At 40.8% G+C, this 17,855-nt stretch overlaps 1 protein-coding gene across 1 annotated transcript in view; it reads left to right on the top strand.

The window, feature by feature from the left end:
* The first annotated feature begins 12,354 nt into the window (after positions 1 to 12,354).
* LOC119778238 (copine-8-like) overlaps positions 12,355 to 17,855 on the top strand; it is a 28,565-nt gene continuing 23,064 nt past the window's right edge. The window contains exons 1-2 of the mRNA XM_038277390.1: positions 12,355 to 12,534; positions 15,102 to 15,229. Of these exons, the coding sequence (XP_038133318.1) occupies positions 12,385 to 12,534; positions 15,102 to 15,229 (278 nt within the window). The 5' untranslated portion in view covers positions 12,355 to 12,384. The remainder of the gene's footprint in view (positions 12,535 to 15,101; positions 15,230 to 17,855) is intronic.

Below are 17,855 nucleotides of genomic sequence, written 5' to 3'. Positions count from 1 at the left end.
CAGATCCCAACACTCTCCCGCTGTTGAGGTATTGAAGGATGTAATCAGTTTTAACAGACACTTCGTTATAACGAGAAAACTGTTTCGTTCTATTTAGATAAATAAGAAATGTATTTGTTTTCTCGATAAAACCACAGTGAAAAAGTATCGTAGGGACATGACCGCTCTCAGCTTCTGTAGACTATACATTTGTGTAAATCTAGTTTGTCGTTTTTTTTCTTGAATGCTGTGGTCCCAATGTAACCAGCTTCATTTATGGGCGTTTCTATAGCGTGATGATGTCCTTAAGGCTTAAAGTTGTCTGGGTTTAGCTCAATGGGTCTGCGCTCCTCTTCCACCCTGGGTAGTGTACTTAAGGTCTCGTTATGCTTGATGCATGGACGTTCCGCACAGAAAGTGAGCGTCAAAACAGAGGAAGTAGAAAAGACAGCCAGTTACAACTTTATCAAAGCCTCTTCATGCTATTAGAGAGGAACAGTAATACATTTCCTGGAGTTTTTCCACAATGTGTTGATAGTGGTGATATAGACGTTTCCATCTGTGAACCCTCGCCAGCGAGAGCTGCTGCTTGCTCGCCATGTTTTTGGTGTAGCGCTGTCGGCATAGTTGCAAATTTTCCCTGGTGCTCTGTGTGGAAATTCTGCCCTTGCTGAGGTGCGTGGCAGCCCAAAAGGATGTAAAATGGCCGCATGGACCTCGAGGACACGTCAATAATGCTTTAAAAGAATAATTTAAAAAATAATTAATTAAACAGGCCGGGACAAAATGATGGCTTCCCTAGAGAAGACTGAAAATGACGTGACCAGATGGACATGTTAAATCAAGCTTTGTCCATCAATAGGCTCTATGCACAGCTCCACTACTTCCTGAATTTAATGCAGCTCCTTTGTTTCCTGTCTTTCATGATTGGATGCACTGATTAATCCAGGTGTGTATGACCTAAGTAACTGGCCAGACACACCTGGATTAATCAGTTCGTCCAGTAATGAAAGACAGGAAACAAAGGAGCTGCATTAAATTCAGGAAGTAGTGGAGCTGTGCATAGAGCCCATTAGCATTAAAGTTGTTTAAAATCTTCTAATCAATTAGTAGGCCTATAGGGCTACAGGTAATCACTGTGCATTTCTTTTATTTAATAATGTTTTTATGAAGTTTCATTTCTGGGTTATATTTTTTAAATTTACATTAACATTTCACAATAATGAAACAAAATCCACTCCATACTGTAGCTCCTTCTTTTAAAGCTGAATAAACATCTTTTTATACGCTGTATATCCTGTGTGGGGAGGGAAGTGAAATACGTTGTCTTAATGGTTGTATTCAGTGTTACACATATCCCCCATTTGAAGAGACGTTTAAAGGAGAAATTTTTGGAAAAGTACCATCAGACGAGACACAGGGGGGTTAATTTAGGGCGAGATGCACATACTGGAAAATGTTCAGTAGGTGAAAATGACACGCTTGCTGCTCTAGTGGTAGATAAATGGATCATTAGGGGGTCCTACAGGACGTGGTGAAAGATAGAGGAGGTAATTTTGACCATAAAAAAAGGTTGTGAGCAGGGCTGCATCTACAGCATGCAGGATACTGACGCCTAAGGATCGGTTTTGACATATATACAGTATGTTAAAATATGTTAAGGTTTGTGGTTACTATGTGACTACAGCCAATGTTTAAAAGGTTCAGGGCTATGCTTGCTTTCCTCCCCTCAGATTAATCCAAGTACTTTTTATTCAGCCTGATTATGTTAGTTTAAAATCATGGGCAGTTCTACACAGGGGCCAGTGGGGGCCAGTGCCCCTGTAGATCATGTCTTGGCCCCTGTTCTGGCCTCTGTACTGAAGATATAATACTCAAAGACATTCTAATGATGATATGCGCTGCATCAGACATGGTTACTGAAAGGTCCTTTGGATCTATTTAATTTTTTTTCTTTACAAATTCTGTTTTACACATTATTTAAACACAATAAGGTGATAGCTTCAGTGGTATTGAGAATGCTTTTTTCAAAAAAATTTAAAAAAACACATTTTTACAGCTGAATTTATCAGTTGTTGTTCAGTTCTAATTCAGATTTGATAGAAAACGATAATTTTAACCTGAATTAAGTCAAAATATGTAATATTCCTAAATTAGATATGTATATTGACCTAATAAGAAATAGAATTTTAATTAAACTTAATTGAATAGAACTTTCACTTATTTTTTATTTCATGCTTTTCTGGGCCTCCATGAAAACACGCTGGCCCCCTCCCGGCCCCGTGGTACATTTGGTCTAGAACCGCCACTGCTTTAAAATGATCATTTGTTTATTTCTATCAGTTCAAACTGCAGGAAGTTAAAGGAATCATCTTTTGTTTGACCTCAACAGCCTTCCATAACTGTCTGACTGATTTCTGGCACTTTAATTTACAGCATTGCTTCTGTTCGGAGATGTTTGCTGGCACATGTTTATGCACAGTTCTCTTTTTGGCTCCCACCACAGGATTTCAATCAAGTGAAGAGTCTGGACTTTGACGAGGTCATTACTTTAACTTTGACACTCTGCCAACTTGCTGCCATGAGCTTTCTCCTGGGAATCTTTCCAAAGAAGAAGCCCTACTTGACCGCTCTTCCTCTAATTTTTGCTGCCATGAACTTTCACACTTAACTTGCTAACCGAGGTCATTGGAGATGTTAATTTCACAGTGTATCACTGAGAACCGGGAGAGATGTCCAGTCTCTGCTTATCTGTGAATCGTCTTCATAGATTAATCCAAGAATAATGGCAATAGCTATTATTTCAAGAGACTGATATAGCTTGTGATTTAAAAAAAAACTAATTTATGTGGGTATGTGTGTGTTTATATAATATATATATATATATTTTTTTCCTACAAACTTTGACTTTGAATGAACAGAAGGGGGTTTGTGCTTTGTATGATTATTATGCATCATGTTTTCTGGTTCACAGAGCTCAGCGGTGGCCCAAACTAAATGTGTGCAGAGTCCATACTTTAAAACCTGCCCTTGTGTGTCTATAAACAGGCTTAATCCTGCTGAAACCAGGAGTGTTAAAATGAAGATGGGTCACATCTTGCACATGGCGGATACATTGCGTAGGTCCAATCGGCTCTGAAAAAATTTGCAAAAAATGCAAAGCTGGACAATATCCAGTCATCAGGAATAGATTTGCTACTGCCTTTCTAGACTAGAGTTGTTTACAGTTTAGGAAATTTTTCTTTTTTGGTTAACAGTGCATTGCAGGGTAGTACATCAACTCTTTAGCCAGCACACCACTCTGTTACTATGGAGAGTAAACATGGGTCAAAGGAGAAACTGCTGACTGCCAAGTCGCACTTTCCTATAGCAGTTACTCCTGCTCTTTGGGCTTCAATACATATAAAGGGGTGTTTGATCTGAAGGAAGATACTTCCTTGATATCCTCAGTTTTGTTTCTTATAATAAGCATTTTTAATTGTTACTCATGTCTTTCAGCTGCTAAATATTAGAAACATTTCTACTTTTTTATTGCCAAGAAATTTTCTTGGGTAAAGAAAACACAGAGTTTAGTTCATATATTTTAATCTTTGGCACGATTATTCTGTTTTTTTTAAATACATGTAAAATAAATAAACTTTTGATCTATAAATTGATAGATAATTCTGTATGATATTACCCATGTTTCTATCACATATTTGTAGGGCATTAAGGGAAGAATCAGCTATTTTTCTTTCTCGACTTAAAGCCCAATCCTCTAAAAACCATTCTCCCATGAACATGGGTGGTTCTAAACGGGGGGCCTAAAGGGGCCATAGGAAATTTTCATAGGAAAATTAAATAAATTTCCTATGATGATTTGTGTTGGAAGAGAAATAGTAACTGATAGGTATCCCTTTCATCCATTTATATTTTTTCCAAGTCAAGTTTTGATTCTGATTGACAGATTAAGGTGACGACTTCAGTCATACTGAGATAGGTGTTGGGAGCTGGAGAAGTTCCATCTCTCTCCAGCAGAGTCCGCCATGGATCCTCCTGAGCTGAGCCTTCGACACACCTGAAGCGCATCTCATCATCAGAGGATCCACTGTATCTAAGCTGTCTTCAGACCTTGCCTCGACGCCGCAGTGTTAAATCCAGTTGGAAACCTGTTTTTCTCCTGTGAAGCTCTGGAAGAGCTTAACCTGCCGAGCCTGCCCTCTGAGCCAAACCTGAAGACTCTTCTCTGGATTCCCATGCAGCTCTGGACTAAGAGCTGGAAACTCAGAACCAAGGTCTGCCTTCACGCTAGAAGTAAGACGCTGAAGCAGTTATCGGACTCTGCTGAACTAAACAATCTCTGGACCCAACAGTTCCTCCCTCAAGGCTTTATCAGGACTCCTCAAGGCACAAACCAGAAAACCTTAATACTCAAACTCAACTGGGCCAACGCTAACTGAACTGTCTCCCACACAGACTCCAGTGAACCAGCCCCCAGGCCTGAACCAGTACCAGTGTTATTTCCTTGTGCTTTGTGAAACAATAAACCTGTTAAACTTTTATTCTGTCTCCGTGGTGTTCTGCATCTTGGGCCTCTCAGTAACCCATCATGACAGAACACTGCGGCCAAACACAAGGCCCAGCAGATCACCTCCGCCGTCGATTGGAGGAGCAAGACGCTCAAATCCAGGGACAAACTCAAACCCTCCGTGAGTTATATCGTGTGGTCGATTCTCACAATCATATGCTTCAGAGTTATGCTAACTACATGAGCAGTGCTAATGCCACGCCGGCAGCGCAACCATTTCCGGGTCCAGTTCCGCCTCCGAGGTCACCGGCAGTGACGTCATCACCTGAGTTCCGCCCAAGTCTTCCGGAGAAATTTTCTGGTAATATGAAAGACTGCAAAGGATTTTTGTTTCAATGTCGTTTAATTTTTCAAAACTCTCCTGGAAGTTTTCCTATGGATTATAAAAAAATAACTTTTATTCTGTCCCAATTGACAGGAAGAGCCCTGGAATGGGCTCAGGCAAGGTTTGCCTCTGACGAAAGCCTCAATTGTCAATACACCGATTTTGTCTCTGAATTTTCTCAAGTATTCAACCAAGAAACTGATCAAACCATTGACTCTCGTGCTCTTTTTAACCTTAAACAGGGAAGTTCTTCAGTGGCGGAGTTCTCCATTAACTTCCGGGTAAAGGCTGCTGCTTCCGGATGGAATCAAAGTGCCTTAAAGGGCGCTTATTTTATGGCTTTAAACGAAAGCATCAAGGATGAACTAGCAACCCTCGACGAACCTGCAACACTCGAAGAATTAATCCGCCTGACAATTAAGCTGGATAACAGGATCCGAGCTAGAAACAGCTCCAAATATAGGAATCAGGGTTCCTTTGCCTCTGCCCCTGCTTCTAATAATATGACTGTTTTTTCTGCTCCCACCCAGTCTCTCCCTTTGCCTGTTCAGGCCTCTCAAACTGGAGAGACGGAAATCGAACCCATGCAGGTTGGACATACTAGGCTGACGCCTGAGGAAAGACAAAGACGTTTTTTGAGCAAACTGTGCATCTACTGTGGTGAGAGTGGTCATTTCATCGCTTCATGCCCAGCCAAATCAAAAGCCGGGGCCCGTCAGAGGTTTTGAGGAGTCTGGCGGGCCATGTTAACTCTGAAAAATCTCCTCGTCTGATGCTCCCTGCCACTTTATTCTTCTCAGATCAGAACCTCTCTTTTTCTGCTTTCATTGATTCAGGCTGTGAACGAAATTTAATTGACTCAAATCTTGTCCAGCAGCTTCAAATTGAAACCGTTCCTCTAACCCAGCCTCTTTGTGTCTCTGCGATTGATGGGAAGAAACTCCACCAGGTCACCCATCAAACCCAACCTCTCGAGCTACTAATCTCAGGTAATCATCGAGAAACCTTAACATTTTTTGTTTTTCCCTCCGCATGTTCCCCTCTGGTGCTTGGTTTTGAATGGTTGGAGAAACATAATCCCCATATTAACTGGACTGATCGTCATGTGGAATCCTGGTCAACTCTTTGTCATGAAACATGCCTCCGTTCGGCAGCTCCCGCTGTGGGGTCCCCTAGAGGTGGGGGGGAGATGGACTCTCCTGACCTTACTTCTGTTCCTTCCGAGTACCATGATTTGGCTCCTGTCTTCAGTAAGGTCAGTGCTACGTCCCTTCCACCACACAGACCATATGACTGTGCGATTGAGCTATTACCCGGAGCACCCCTTCCCAGCAGCAGACTTTATAAAATTTCCAAACCTGAACGAGAAACCATGGAAAAATATATTAATGAGTCTTTAGCTGCCGGAATAATTCGCCCATCTTCCTCTCCGTTGGGTGCAGGGTTCTTTTTCGTCGGCAAGAAGGACGGTTCACTAAGACCCTGTATTGATTACAGAGGCCTGAACCAAATAACCATCAAAAATAAGTACCCTCTCCCATTACTCGCTTCTGCATTTGAACCTGTCCAAGGGGCTACTTTATTCACCAAACTTGATCTAAGGAACGCTTATCACCTCCTCAGGATTCGATATGGCGATGAGTGGAAAACAGCCTTTAAAACTCCCTTGGGCCAGTTTGAATATTTGGTTATGCCTTTTGGTCTAACTAATGCCCCTGCATGTTTTCAAGCCTTGGTAAATGACGTTCTCAGAGACTTTTTGAATGTGTTCGTGTTCGTCTACATTGATGACATACTCATTTATTCTAAAGACCTTTTTGAGCATAAAAAAACATGTCCGCCTGGTGTTACAAAGATTACTAGAGAACAAACTTTTTGTCAAAGCCGAGAAATGCGAGTTTCATCAGTCTTCAGTCACCTTTTTGGGGTTTGTGCTCGAGGGCGGGCAGGTTAAGCCTTCTGAAGATAAAATAAAGGCAGTTTTGGAGTGGCCGGTTCCTGAAAACCGTAAGCAGCTGCAGAGATTCCTTGGCTTCGCAAATTTTTATTGAAGATTCATCAGGAACTATAGTCAGACTGCTCTTCCACTAACTTCTCTAACTTCAATCAAAAGAACCTTCCAATGGACCACCGAGGCACAAACAGCATTCGATAAACTTAAGACTTTGTTTTCCAGAGCTCCTGTGCTGATCCAGCCCAATCCATCTAAGCAATTCATCCTCGAAGTAGACGCTTCCGACTCTGGTGTGGGGGCAGTCTTATCTCAAAGACTCGACACAGATCAAAGAGTTCATCCATGTGCCTTCTTCTCTCGTAGACTTTCCCCCGCAGAGCAGAACTACGACGTTGGAGACCTAGAACTCTTGGCCATCAAGCTGGCATTGGAAGAATGGAGACACTGGCTGGAGGGAGCTGAGCACCCGGTTCTTGTTTGGACAGATCACAAGAACCTTGCCTACATCCAGTCTGCTAAACAGGCCAACCCCCGTCAGTCAAGGTGGTCCCTATTTTTCTCTCGTTTCAACCTCATAATTTCTTACAGACCTGAATCCAAGAACGTCAAACCCGATTCTCTCTCTCGTCTTTACTCCGTTGATCAATCCGAGACACCTTAACCTGTCCTTCCCGCATTCTGCACTGTTGGAGTGGTCACCTGGGAGATCACCGATCTTATTAACTCTGCCCTGGCTTCTGAACCTGACCCAGGTAACGGTCCTCCAAACCGAACTTATGTCCCTTCTTCTGTTAGATCTCGCCTGATACAGTGGATGCATTCTGCCAAGTTTTCCGCTCATCCGGGGGTGAGCAGAACCATTGCCTTAATCTCTAGACGTTTCTGGTGGCCTACTCTTCACAAGGATGTCAAAGAATACGTTTTGGCTTGCTCTACCTGCGCCAGAAATAAGGCTTCACACCAACCACCCTCAGGTCTGCTGCATCCTCTCCCAGTCCCCACACGTCCATGGTCTCACATCGCAATCGACTTCGTCACTGGTCTCCCCATCTCCCGAGGTATGTCCACAATTTTTACCATCGTTGATCGATTTTCAAAGTCCTGTCATCTGATCCCCCTCAGGAAACTTCCTATGGCTTTTCAAACTGCTCAGCTTCTGATTAAACACGTTTTTCGTCTGCATGGAATCCCACAGGAAATACTTTCAGATCGTGGGCCCCAGTTCATTTCCCAAGTCTGAAAGGCGTTCTGCTCTGCCCTAAACTGTAAGTCTTCACTAACCTGCGGTTATCACCCTCAGTCCAACGGTCAAACCGAGAGGTTGAATCAGCAGCTCGAGTCCACCCTTCGATGTTTAACCTCCAATAATCCCACCGACTGGAGCCAGTACATCACCTGGATCGAATACGCCCACAACTCTCTCAAGTCAGCTTCCACCGGTCAGTCACCATTTCAGGTCAGTCTTGGCTATCATCCTCCACTTTTTCCCGCAGACGAGAGAGAGATTTCGGTCCAATCAGTAAATCAGCACATCCGTCGATGCCAACGCATCTGGAGAGACACCATCGCCACTCTCAATCGCTCCACGGAAACGACCAAACGCTTCGCCGACTCAAGGAGACGTCCTGCCCCAGAGTACTCAGTTGGACAGGAGGTATGGCTGTCCACCCGGGACATCCCCCTCAAGGGGATGTCTCGTAAGCTTTCACCCAAATTCATCTGTCCATACAAGATTATCCAGGTTATCAACCCATCAGCCATACGCCTGCAACTTCCCCCGACTCTTCGCATCCACCCCACATTCCACGTCTCTCAGGTCAAACCTGTCATCTCAAGTCCTTTGTGCCCTCCTTCCGACTCCCCTCCACCCGCCCTGGAAGTTGATGGACATCCCGCTTTCACCGTCCGCCGGATCATGGACTCCCGTCGGCGAGGTCGCGGTTGGCAGTACCTCGTCGATTGGGAGGGCTACGGTCCGGAGGATCGCCAGTGGGTTCCTGGTTCCTACATCCTCGACCCATCGCTGATCGAGGAGTATGAGCGCTCCCTCCCATCGACATCTTCCGGACCTCCAAGAGGCGGTCGTTGAGGGGGGGGTACTGTTGGGAGCTGGAGAAGTTCCATCTCTCTCCAGCAGAGTCCGCCATGGATCCTCCTGAGCTGAGCCTTCGACACACCTGAGGCGCATCTCATCATCAGAGGATCCACAGTATATAAGCTGTCTTCAGACCTTGCCTTGACGCCGCAGTGTTAAATCCAGTTGGAAACCTGTTTTTCTCCTGTGGAGCTCTGGAAGAGCTTAACCTGCCGAGCCTGCCCTCTGAGCCAAACCTGAAGACTCTTCTCTGGATTCCGATGCAGCTCTGGACTAAGAGCTGGAAACTCAGAACCAAGGTCTGCCTTCACGCTAGAAGTAAGACGCTGAAGCAGTTATCGGACTCTGCTGAACGAAACAATCTCTGGACCCAACAGTTCCTCCCTCAAGGCTTTATCAGGACTCCTCAAGGTACAAACCAGAAAACCTTAATACTCAAACTCAACTGAGCCAACGCTAACTGAACTGTCTCCCACACAGACTCCAGTGAACCAGCCCCCAGGCCTGAACCAGTACCAGTGTTATTTCCTTGTGCTTTGTGAAACAATAAACCTGTTAAACTTTTATTCTGTCTCCGTGGTGTTCTGCATCTTGGGCCTCTCAGTAACCCATCATGACAATAGGATCACTTTTTGTGTCTGCTAAATTTTGTTTTGAACCAACTTAAAAAAATGACTCTAATTCATCACAGCTTAATGAATCACTTTTACATAAGTTCTAATGGTCAATTCTAATGGATAGTTTTGATTAAAAATAAATCAAAATGGGTAAAATTTCTAAATTATGAATGTACATCGACACAATAACCCAAAAACAGCTTTACTTTATCTTAACTCCAAAGAATACAAACCTCACACTTTAGTAAAACCCTATATCTTTTGTCCAACTACATTTCTTGTTTATAGATAGGATATGAGATAGGGTTTATTTTTCAAGACTTTAAAGAGATGTCTGTTTAGTTTTTACAGTTAAATAGTTTCTAAAGTTTGGTTTCATTTTAGACATATGAAGCTTAAGTGAAAATTCACTCTGAAAGACTATTATTAGCCTCACCTGTAGCACTTGCTGATTTCCCATGTCAAGCTTCAGCTACTCAGTGTCCGGGCCGCACCTCCTTTAAAGACAATCATCTTTCAAGATCCGCTTTATATCGCTCCTGGCCTAGCTTTGTCATGATGGGTTTCAGAAAAGCCCAATATGCAGAACACAACGGACTCTGATGAAAAGTTTAACGAGTTTATTGGAGCACAATAACATGAATAATGATACTGGAACTGGTTCAGGCAGGGGAGCAGGTTCACTGGAGTCAGTACTGGGACGGGAGATTGTTGGTTAGCAGAGTTCATGAAAAGCTAAGCATCTAGCATCAGGCTTAGCATGGCTGACCTTGATCTGAGCTTCCAGCTCACTGCAGAGAACAGCAGGGGATAAACACAAAGGATTCTTCTGGCTGAGCTTCCAGCTCTTTGCAGGGAACAACAGGGGAATATCCTCATAGGATTCTTCAAGCTGAGCCCTCAGCTTATTACAGATAACGACAGGAAAAATCCACATAGGATTCTTCAGGCCGATTCCACATAGGAACCTCCAGGTAAACTCCACATAGAAGTCTTCAGGTTACATCCACGTAGGAATCTTCGGGTTGGCTCACCAGGGCAGATTAGCAGGTTAAGCTCACCTAGAGCTTCAGGCTAGAGACAGGTTTCCTGTGATGCAGCTCTCCCAGAGCTTCAGACCAGAGACAGGGTTCCAGTGAGGCAGCTCTTCCTGAGCTTCAGACCAGAGACAGGTTTCCTGTGAGGCACAGACAAAGGAGAGATTAGAATCTGATCTCCACACTAGAGACAAACAAGATTCAATCTATAACAGAGGCTCAGGTAGCTAACCAACTAAGATCAAAACTGCCTCGTGGAAGCAAGGTCTGGCAGGAGCTTATAAAGGGGAGGTCTTCTGATGAGTAGATGGAAATCAGGTGTGCTGGAAGGTTCTAGCTCCAGAAGACCTACGGCGCACTCTGCTGGAGACAGAGGGTAATCTCCAGATACCCACGGTAACTCCAGCCCTAAGGGAAAATAGCAAAGAGCATAAGGGGATCCTCGGCGCCCTCTGGTGGGCAAGCCTGAGGATCCCAACAAGCTTCCCTCCGACATGCCAGCAAACTTTCACCCACCTCCACCCCATCTCCTCCCTGACTCCCAGGCTATTCTCATTCCCACTCTTCTTCCAGCTTATTTCAACACTATTGTTTGGGCCCAGCGGGGAAGGGTACACTCCTTTTCTTAGGTTACTCATCCAAATGCATGTCGAATCACAGCATTAAAGTCTTCTGCCGGGGCCTGAGTGCCAAAGAACTTATTTCATTCCTGTCAATCAAACTTTACTAATCGCAGTTTTTCTCTGTATGAGTCTCTCCAGGTTGAATTTGTACCATTCTTCTATTGCTGCCTTGTTCAGCACTGAGTAGAAGCCATTATTTTTTGTAAGACCTATTTTTGGATTGCATCTTAAGCCACACCCATTATCAGTTGTTCAGTCTATGAGGTCAAGTTAATCTACCATAAGTAACACCAGAAACAATTTTGTAAATAACAATTTCAGTTGCTTTTTTGTTTTCATGATAAGAGATTTTTCATTTTAGGTAAGGTAAAATTAATGTTTTCAAGATATATTGCAAAACCCATCTAAAAATAAGTGTACATTTCTTAAAATACCGTAAGTGTTTTTACCCTTAATTTGAGTAGGTACATAAGATGATCTGCCAATGGAATGAGTAGTTTTACTCTCGAAATAAGATAATCAGATATTATGTGCCTGAAATAAGACAATGCAGTTTTTTTTTTGTTATTTTCAATGTAGATTTCTTTGGCGAAGTGTCTCACTTACCTGCTTAATTCAAGAAAAAATTTACTTATTTTAAGAAACATTGATTTACTTAGTTTTCAAATTTGTTGTGAGATTTTGTTTAAACTCCAGTGCAGAGCCACAGGTGGCTTTTTGGTTCCCTTAATATATTTTACATTTTAGCTTTTCAGTCTTTTTTTGTTTTTGTTTCATGCTTATTTTGTGCCTCCATGAAAAAACTCTGAGCCCCCTGAGTAGATTTGGTTCCAGAACTGCAACTGCACGCCAGGTATTTATTGTGTTGTTTAGCAAACTTATAAGCAGACCTCCTCAGAGTTCTTTATTTTCCAAGCTGGTTCCATATGTTGCACTCCATGACATGTTCATTTATCTCCATAAGTGAGCCGGCTGAGCACCGAATGAATGATTCAGCAGCTGAATCTATTCTAAATCCGACACCTCTTTGTGTTAAAGAAACACTTTTAAGAACCAAAGTTTCACCATTTAATATAGATCAAACCCAGTGGAAAAAGGGGCAAGTTTATTGTACTGGCTGACCTGTTTTATTATGTTGCTCTGTCTGGGACTCAGGTAATCCATCCCAGCCCACCTCTCTCCATTACATGAGCCCCTACCAACTGAATGACTACGCCATGGCGCTGCGGGCCATCGGAGAGATCATTCAGGACTATGACAGCGACAAGATGTTTCCAGCTCTGGGCTTCGGTGCCAAGCTCCCCCCAGATGGACGTGTCTCCCACGAGTTTCCCCTGGTGAGTTCTTGTATATTAAACATCCATCCTGAACTGGCCGGGTCTAGATTCAATTCAGTTTATTTCTATAGTCCCGATTCCCCCTGCATGTCCTCTTAAGGCACCGTACACAGACAGTTCAGTCAGATTGGTTCAAAGTTTTCTAATGAAAATGAGCTGATTGTATCAACTTAATGACTTTTCATGATTCTGTCATCTTGGATAAGCATGTGACAACAGTAGACATTATGTCATTGACTCTGCAGCAATCCCTAACACCGATCATGCATGTAGTGACAGTGGAGAGGAAAAACTCATGGGTCTTTAACAGAAAAAAGAGCCAAAACAAATAGGTAGATACATTGCGGACATCATTGTGCTACTATAAAGTGGCCCTCTATGAGCTTTGACCTAAATCCTATTTAGCATCTTTGGAAGGAGCCGAAACAGGCTGTTAGCCAAAATACCCGCTGAGATGAGATGTCAGTCAATAATAGGCAGTTTTCTTTCTCAGGCTTGAGTGACAAAATTTGACATCAGCATGTAGAAATGGGTCCATATGCAAGTAGGACAAAAATCTAGCTACAAGCGTAGAAAAGTACTCATGCTTGTGTTATATAAGGGGGCTCATGGTATTGAATCTGCACTCATATTTAAAATGTGCAAAAAGACAAGTTAACATGCAGGGGTTTAATAAACCAGCTCGTATCAGTACTTATTAAGTGTGTGTACCTTTGGCATATTTAAAACTTCATAAGTATATATTGAACCAATCTGACTTTATAATCTGGTTAACCTGTTGAGGTAAAATGTCTTGAGATGATGTCTGGTGTATTGGCACTATATAAATAAACTGAATTGAATTGAATATAGGAGGACCCAAATACAGGACGAACTAGGGGAAAATTAGTTTAAAAGTAACTTAAAGAAAACTAAATGAAGGACACAGAAATGGGGGTAAGTAAATTGAATTTTCCACTAAGGATATGTTAAATAAAACTGCTTAAATCCTGGAGAAAAAAGAAAATCAGGCAGATGAGGCAATCCAAAGAGAAGTGGAAATAGCTGAGACAGTGTAGGGCTGGGAGGAAAAAGGGTGAAAAAACCTAACTTAATGCAAAAATAAGCACAGGAAACAGATTACCAACTGAGGCTTAAAGCAGCAACAGTAGAAAATAAAGTAAATAAACTTCTGACAATAACAAATAAGGATAATGACTAATATGGCACTTAAGAACTTAAAAACCATTAGACAACAGGAAAATATTGGAAAACAAGAAGGTAGAATGGGAACATTAACCAAAAATCGAGCTATGGATTGTGACAACATGAAACTTGAAGGTATTTTGTGACGCTACAACTGTGTTCAAGTATCCTGTGTTTTGGTTGTTGGTGTAATATTATGTATAATATTAAAAAAAATCTATGGAGAAACTTTCACATTTTGTGCTGTTAATACAAAACTATAAATTTCCACCAATGTTTGAGTCCTTTATTCATCCACATGGCATTTTTAACCCTAACTCCAACAATCAGTCCGACATGATGGCATAGTAGAGAATCTGTTTAGTCTGACAATCTTCCATAGTTATCTATCCTGTCTCTCCAGGTGTCCTACTCCTCCTGAGCTCTATACGTCTCCATCGTTGTTTTCCTCTCACCTCCAGATGTTTTTTCCAGAACATCTGCAGCTGTTACAGCAGTTCTGCAATGGGTAGCAGCATAGCCCAGGGCGGTGAACCTTGAGTCGAGACTCAGAATAATTATTCCTAGCGTTAAGGATTCAACTTGCAGCTGTTAAACAGTGGTAGAAACAGGCTACCGCTGAAAGTCGCAGAATTATACAAGCTCCATTTAAAAAGCCAAGGATTCCACGTGCAGCTGTTATCATGGGAAGCAAAGCAAAGTTAACAATTCTTTCTAACTGAGTTTTGTTGCTCTTCATTATGTTTTTGCTTTGCAACTTTCCCTTTATAGCATGGATAATATGACCATGATGATCCTCAGTTTTTGTCTTTGGGCATGGACGAAATAACACATCGATACCATCTTTTATTTAAAAAAAATAAACAGTATGATATAGGCACCAGCACCCTTCGCGACCTCGCTTGGGAAAAGCGTGATGGAAAATAGATGGATTAAAAAAAAAAAAAAAAATCATAAAATATTAGAGGTGTCAGGTAGCTAAATATAAATACCTCTTACCAGACTTTAATTATTTATTTTTTTATTGTAGCTTTACTTGAGTATTTATATTTCTGAGGACTTTTTGCAGCTGAAAATTGATCTAAATGTTGGAAAAACAATAAATCATCACACGCATCACAACAGTATACATGGAAAAAGGTTAAAAGAGCCAAACAGAAGCCATTTGCTGTGTCAGTAGGTCCTGTGTGGAAATGAAAACCAAATGTATTAGACCAACACAGAGGGAGATCACCTCTAACCTCTGTAGCCTTACAAAGTCCTCTGTTTGGAGGGTCGTATGAGGTTGTTATAATTAGGGAAAATTTCATTTCTTAATCGAACAGCTCTCAGATTCATTGAGGCTGTTTCAAAGTACATTTTGTTTTTGTGCTTCTGTGCAGAACGGTAATCCACAGAACCCATACTGCAAAGGAATTGATGGGGTAATGGAGGCCTACTACCAGAGCCTGAAGAGCGTACGCCTGTATGGACCCACCCACTTCTCCCCTGTCATTAATCATGTGGCCAGGTAGGTCAACTGAAACTACAGCTGAACACCTGCAAAAATCAGTCCAGGATCCCCTCAAAATTTTGACTTTAGCAGGGGAAAAAATCTATTAGATCAGTCAGCTTTGGTGGATTTGATGTCAGCTGTTCGTTGTTAAAATGGGGTTTTGTGATTAAAATGAATGTGCAGATAGCTCAGGCAGAGAAATCAATACCTTGCTGTAGGAGTGCAGTAAGGAAACACACAGTAATTAGGTTTGTGTTTTCCAATGACTGATCTGCTGCATTCAGGAGTAGAAAGAAAGAAATGTTCAAACATAGCTCAGAGAAACTGTAAATGTCGCACTTTATGACTTCATTCTGTTTAATGTTCAGCCTATAGGTCCATCTGGAGCATTTGAAGAAGGATCTGCCTTTTTGTACTCTTTATTATTTAAAGCAAATACCATACTAAATGAAACTAAATTACTCTGTCAGTAGCTTTTCTCTAATTTACAGATACAGTCATGGGAAAAAATGAAACATGTTCTTACAGTTTCAGGGTTTATACATCAGGACATAATCTAAGTTTAGTTTTTGTATTGTTTTCTAAAAATCAAAACAATAGTATTATACAAGAATACACATTGTCTTTATTTATTCAACAAATATAGAGCAGAAATAGAAAACCCAAAGTCACTGTTTCCATAGGAATGAAGAAAGTAGATGTCTGCTGCCCCAGTGTATAAGGCGTATGTTAACACAACACCATAAGGAAGATACTGCAGATACATTTCTGCATTGGATTAGATCACAGTTCCTCAACCTTTTAGCCCATGACACCCAGTGTTACAGATTGGTGAACTGCTAAAGATACATAGAATTACTTAGCTCTTTAAATCTACATATATATATATATATATATATATATATATATATATATATATATATATATATATATATATATATATATATATATATATATATATATATATATATATATATATATATATATATATATATATATATATATATATATATATATATAGTATATAAACATGTGGAAATGTTCTGTCAAACTGTTGCAACTGTTGACATCCATGTTGGTTCATTGTTTATGAGCAAAGTACTTTCATTTGTCTGGGATAGTTTATTTACAAAAAGAAATCAAAGTTATAAATGAAGTTATCATTTAGTGAGTTTTCATTTCATTTTCTAATTGAATTACTGTAATATATGAGTGAATATGAATCCAAGCATTAAATCAACTTTAAATCTAAAATGTAATATCAAATATTTTTTTCAATATATTTTTATTTGATACATTTATTTAAATAATGGGACATTCTCGTTTAGGTATTTCATGAAACAGTTTCGCCCTCCATTTTTCTCAAGGGTCACTTCACATGCCATTGTTTCGCGGTCCTACGTGTCCAGTTGGGTGGGGGTTTGAGAGGAGGACCCAACTGCAGACTGAAGCTGAAGGTGGTTACTTGCAGATTTAATATCCGAAAAGTTTAACAGAATAAAACTGTCACGATTTGGTGGTGTTGGTAGAGGACCCAAATTCAGAAAGACTGTGACAAAAACATCCACAAAACAAATCCTTAGAATTCACAAAAATATTGAAAACCAGAAAACTCACTTGCAGGGGAAGAAATGATGATGAACCATCAAACAGTGACTGAGCAGGAGGTGTATATATGGGAGACAGAAACAAAGACCAGGCTAATCAGCAGATTGTGAGCAGGTGTGGACAGAGGAATCTAGAAGGGAGCTAAAAGGAGACTGACACAAGAGGGCAACAGAGAGTAAACAAGAAATACCTGAGAGCTCAAATACAAATGAAAAAAAAAACACAAAATATAAATAAAACAATGAAAACTAAAAGAAAAAACTTAAACAGACCCTAAACCATGATACTACAGGGGTCCTGACCCCTACTTTGAGAACCCCCAAATTAGATTATTTATGGAAAGTATTTCTCTCTAGACTAAATCAGAAGAGGACACCAACGACGGGATTTTTGTCACAACATGTTTAGCCTTTCAAAACCCACCGATTTAATCAATGGATAATTTCATGCTTAATGGATTAATTTAAAGAGAGATACTTTTAGTAAACGAATAATAAACAGATTTGAACATTTATTTTACATGTTATAAATGAACTGTGAATTACAAAAACAAGTAAAAGAAAACCCAATTCTATTCTCAGAAAAGTTATTCAAAAAAGGTCTTTATATCTTAACTCATGCATTCAACTAAAGATTCATGTGTTAAATATGTCTTATATGTGTTACTTGATAGAAATATTTTTGTTTTTGTAACAAGCAAAGCCAAAACTACACCACTAGAAGATCTCTGGATAAAGCAGATTTACAAACAAAGATTTTTATTTAAAAAAAAAACAACAACAAATTATTATATTGGTAGTTTTGGCTTGAAAAATACATCCACAGAACATCTAGTGGTGCACAATAGAGTATTATTTTAGCTAAAAATAAAGTATATAAGTTATTGTTTCATATATTTGACAGGTTAAAATATATAAATATTTACTTCTGGTGCCAAAGTGGACACCAATAAAAGTAGAAGGTTGAAGTCACATGAGACGGAGCTCAGATGTGGCCAAATCCTTGCTCCTTGACTGGTCTGACATTTCTCAGA

The sequence above is a fragment of the Cyprinodon tularosa genome, unplaced genomic scaffold (assembly GCF_016077235.1).
Source record: "Cyprinodon tularosa strain WSP-4 unplaced genomic scaffold, ASM1607723v1 ctg1307, whole genome shotgun sequence".
Lineage (NCBI taxonomy): Eukaryota > Metazoa > Chordata > Actinopteri > Cyprinodontiformes > Cyprinodontidae > Cyprinodon > Cyprinodon tularosa.
Note: the sequence above shows the minus strand (reverse complement) of the source record. Positions and strands in the feature narration are given on the sequence as shown.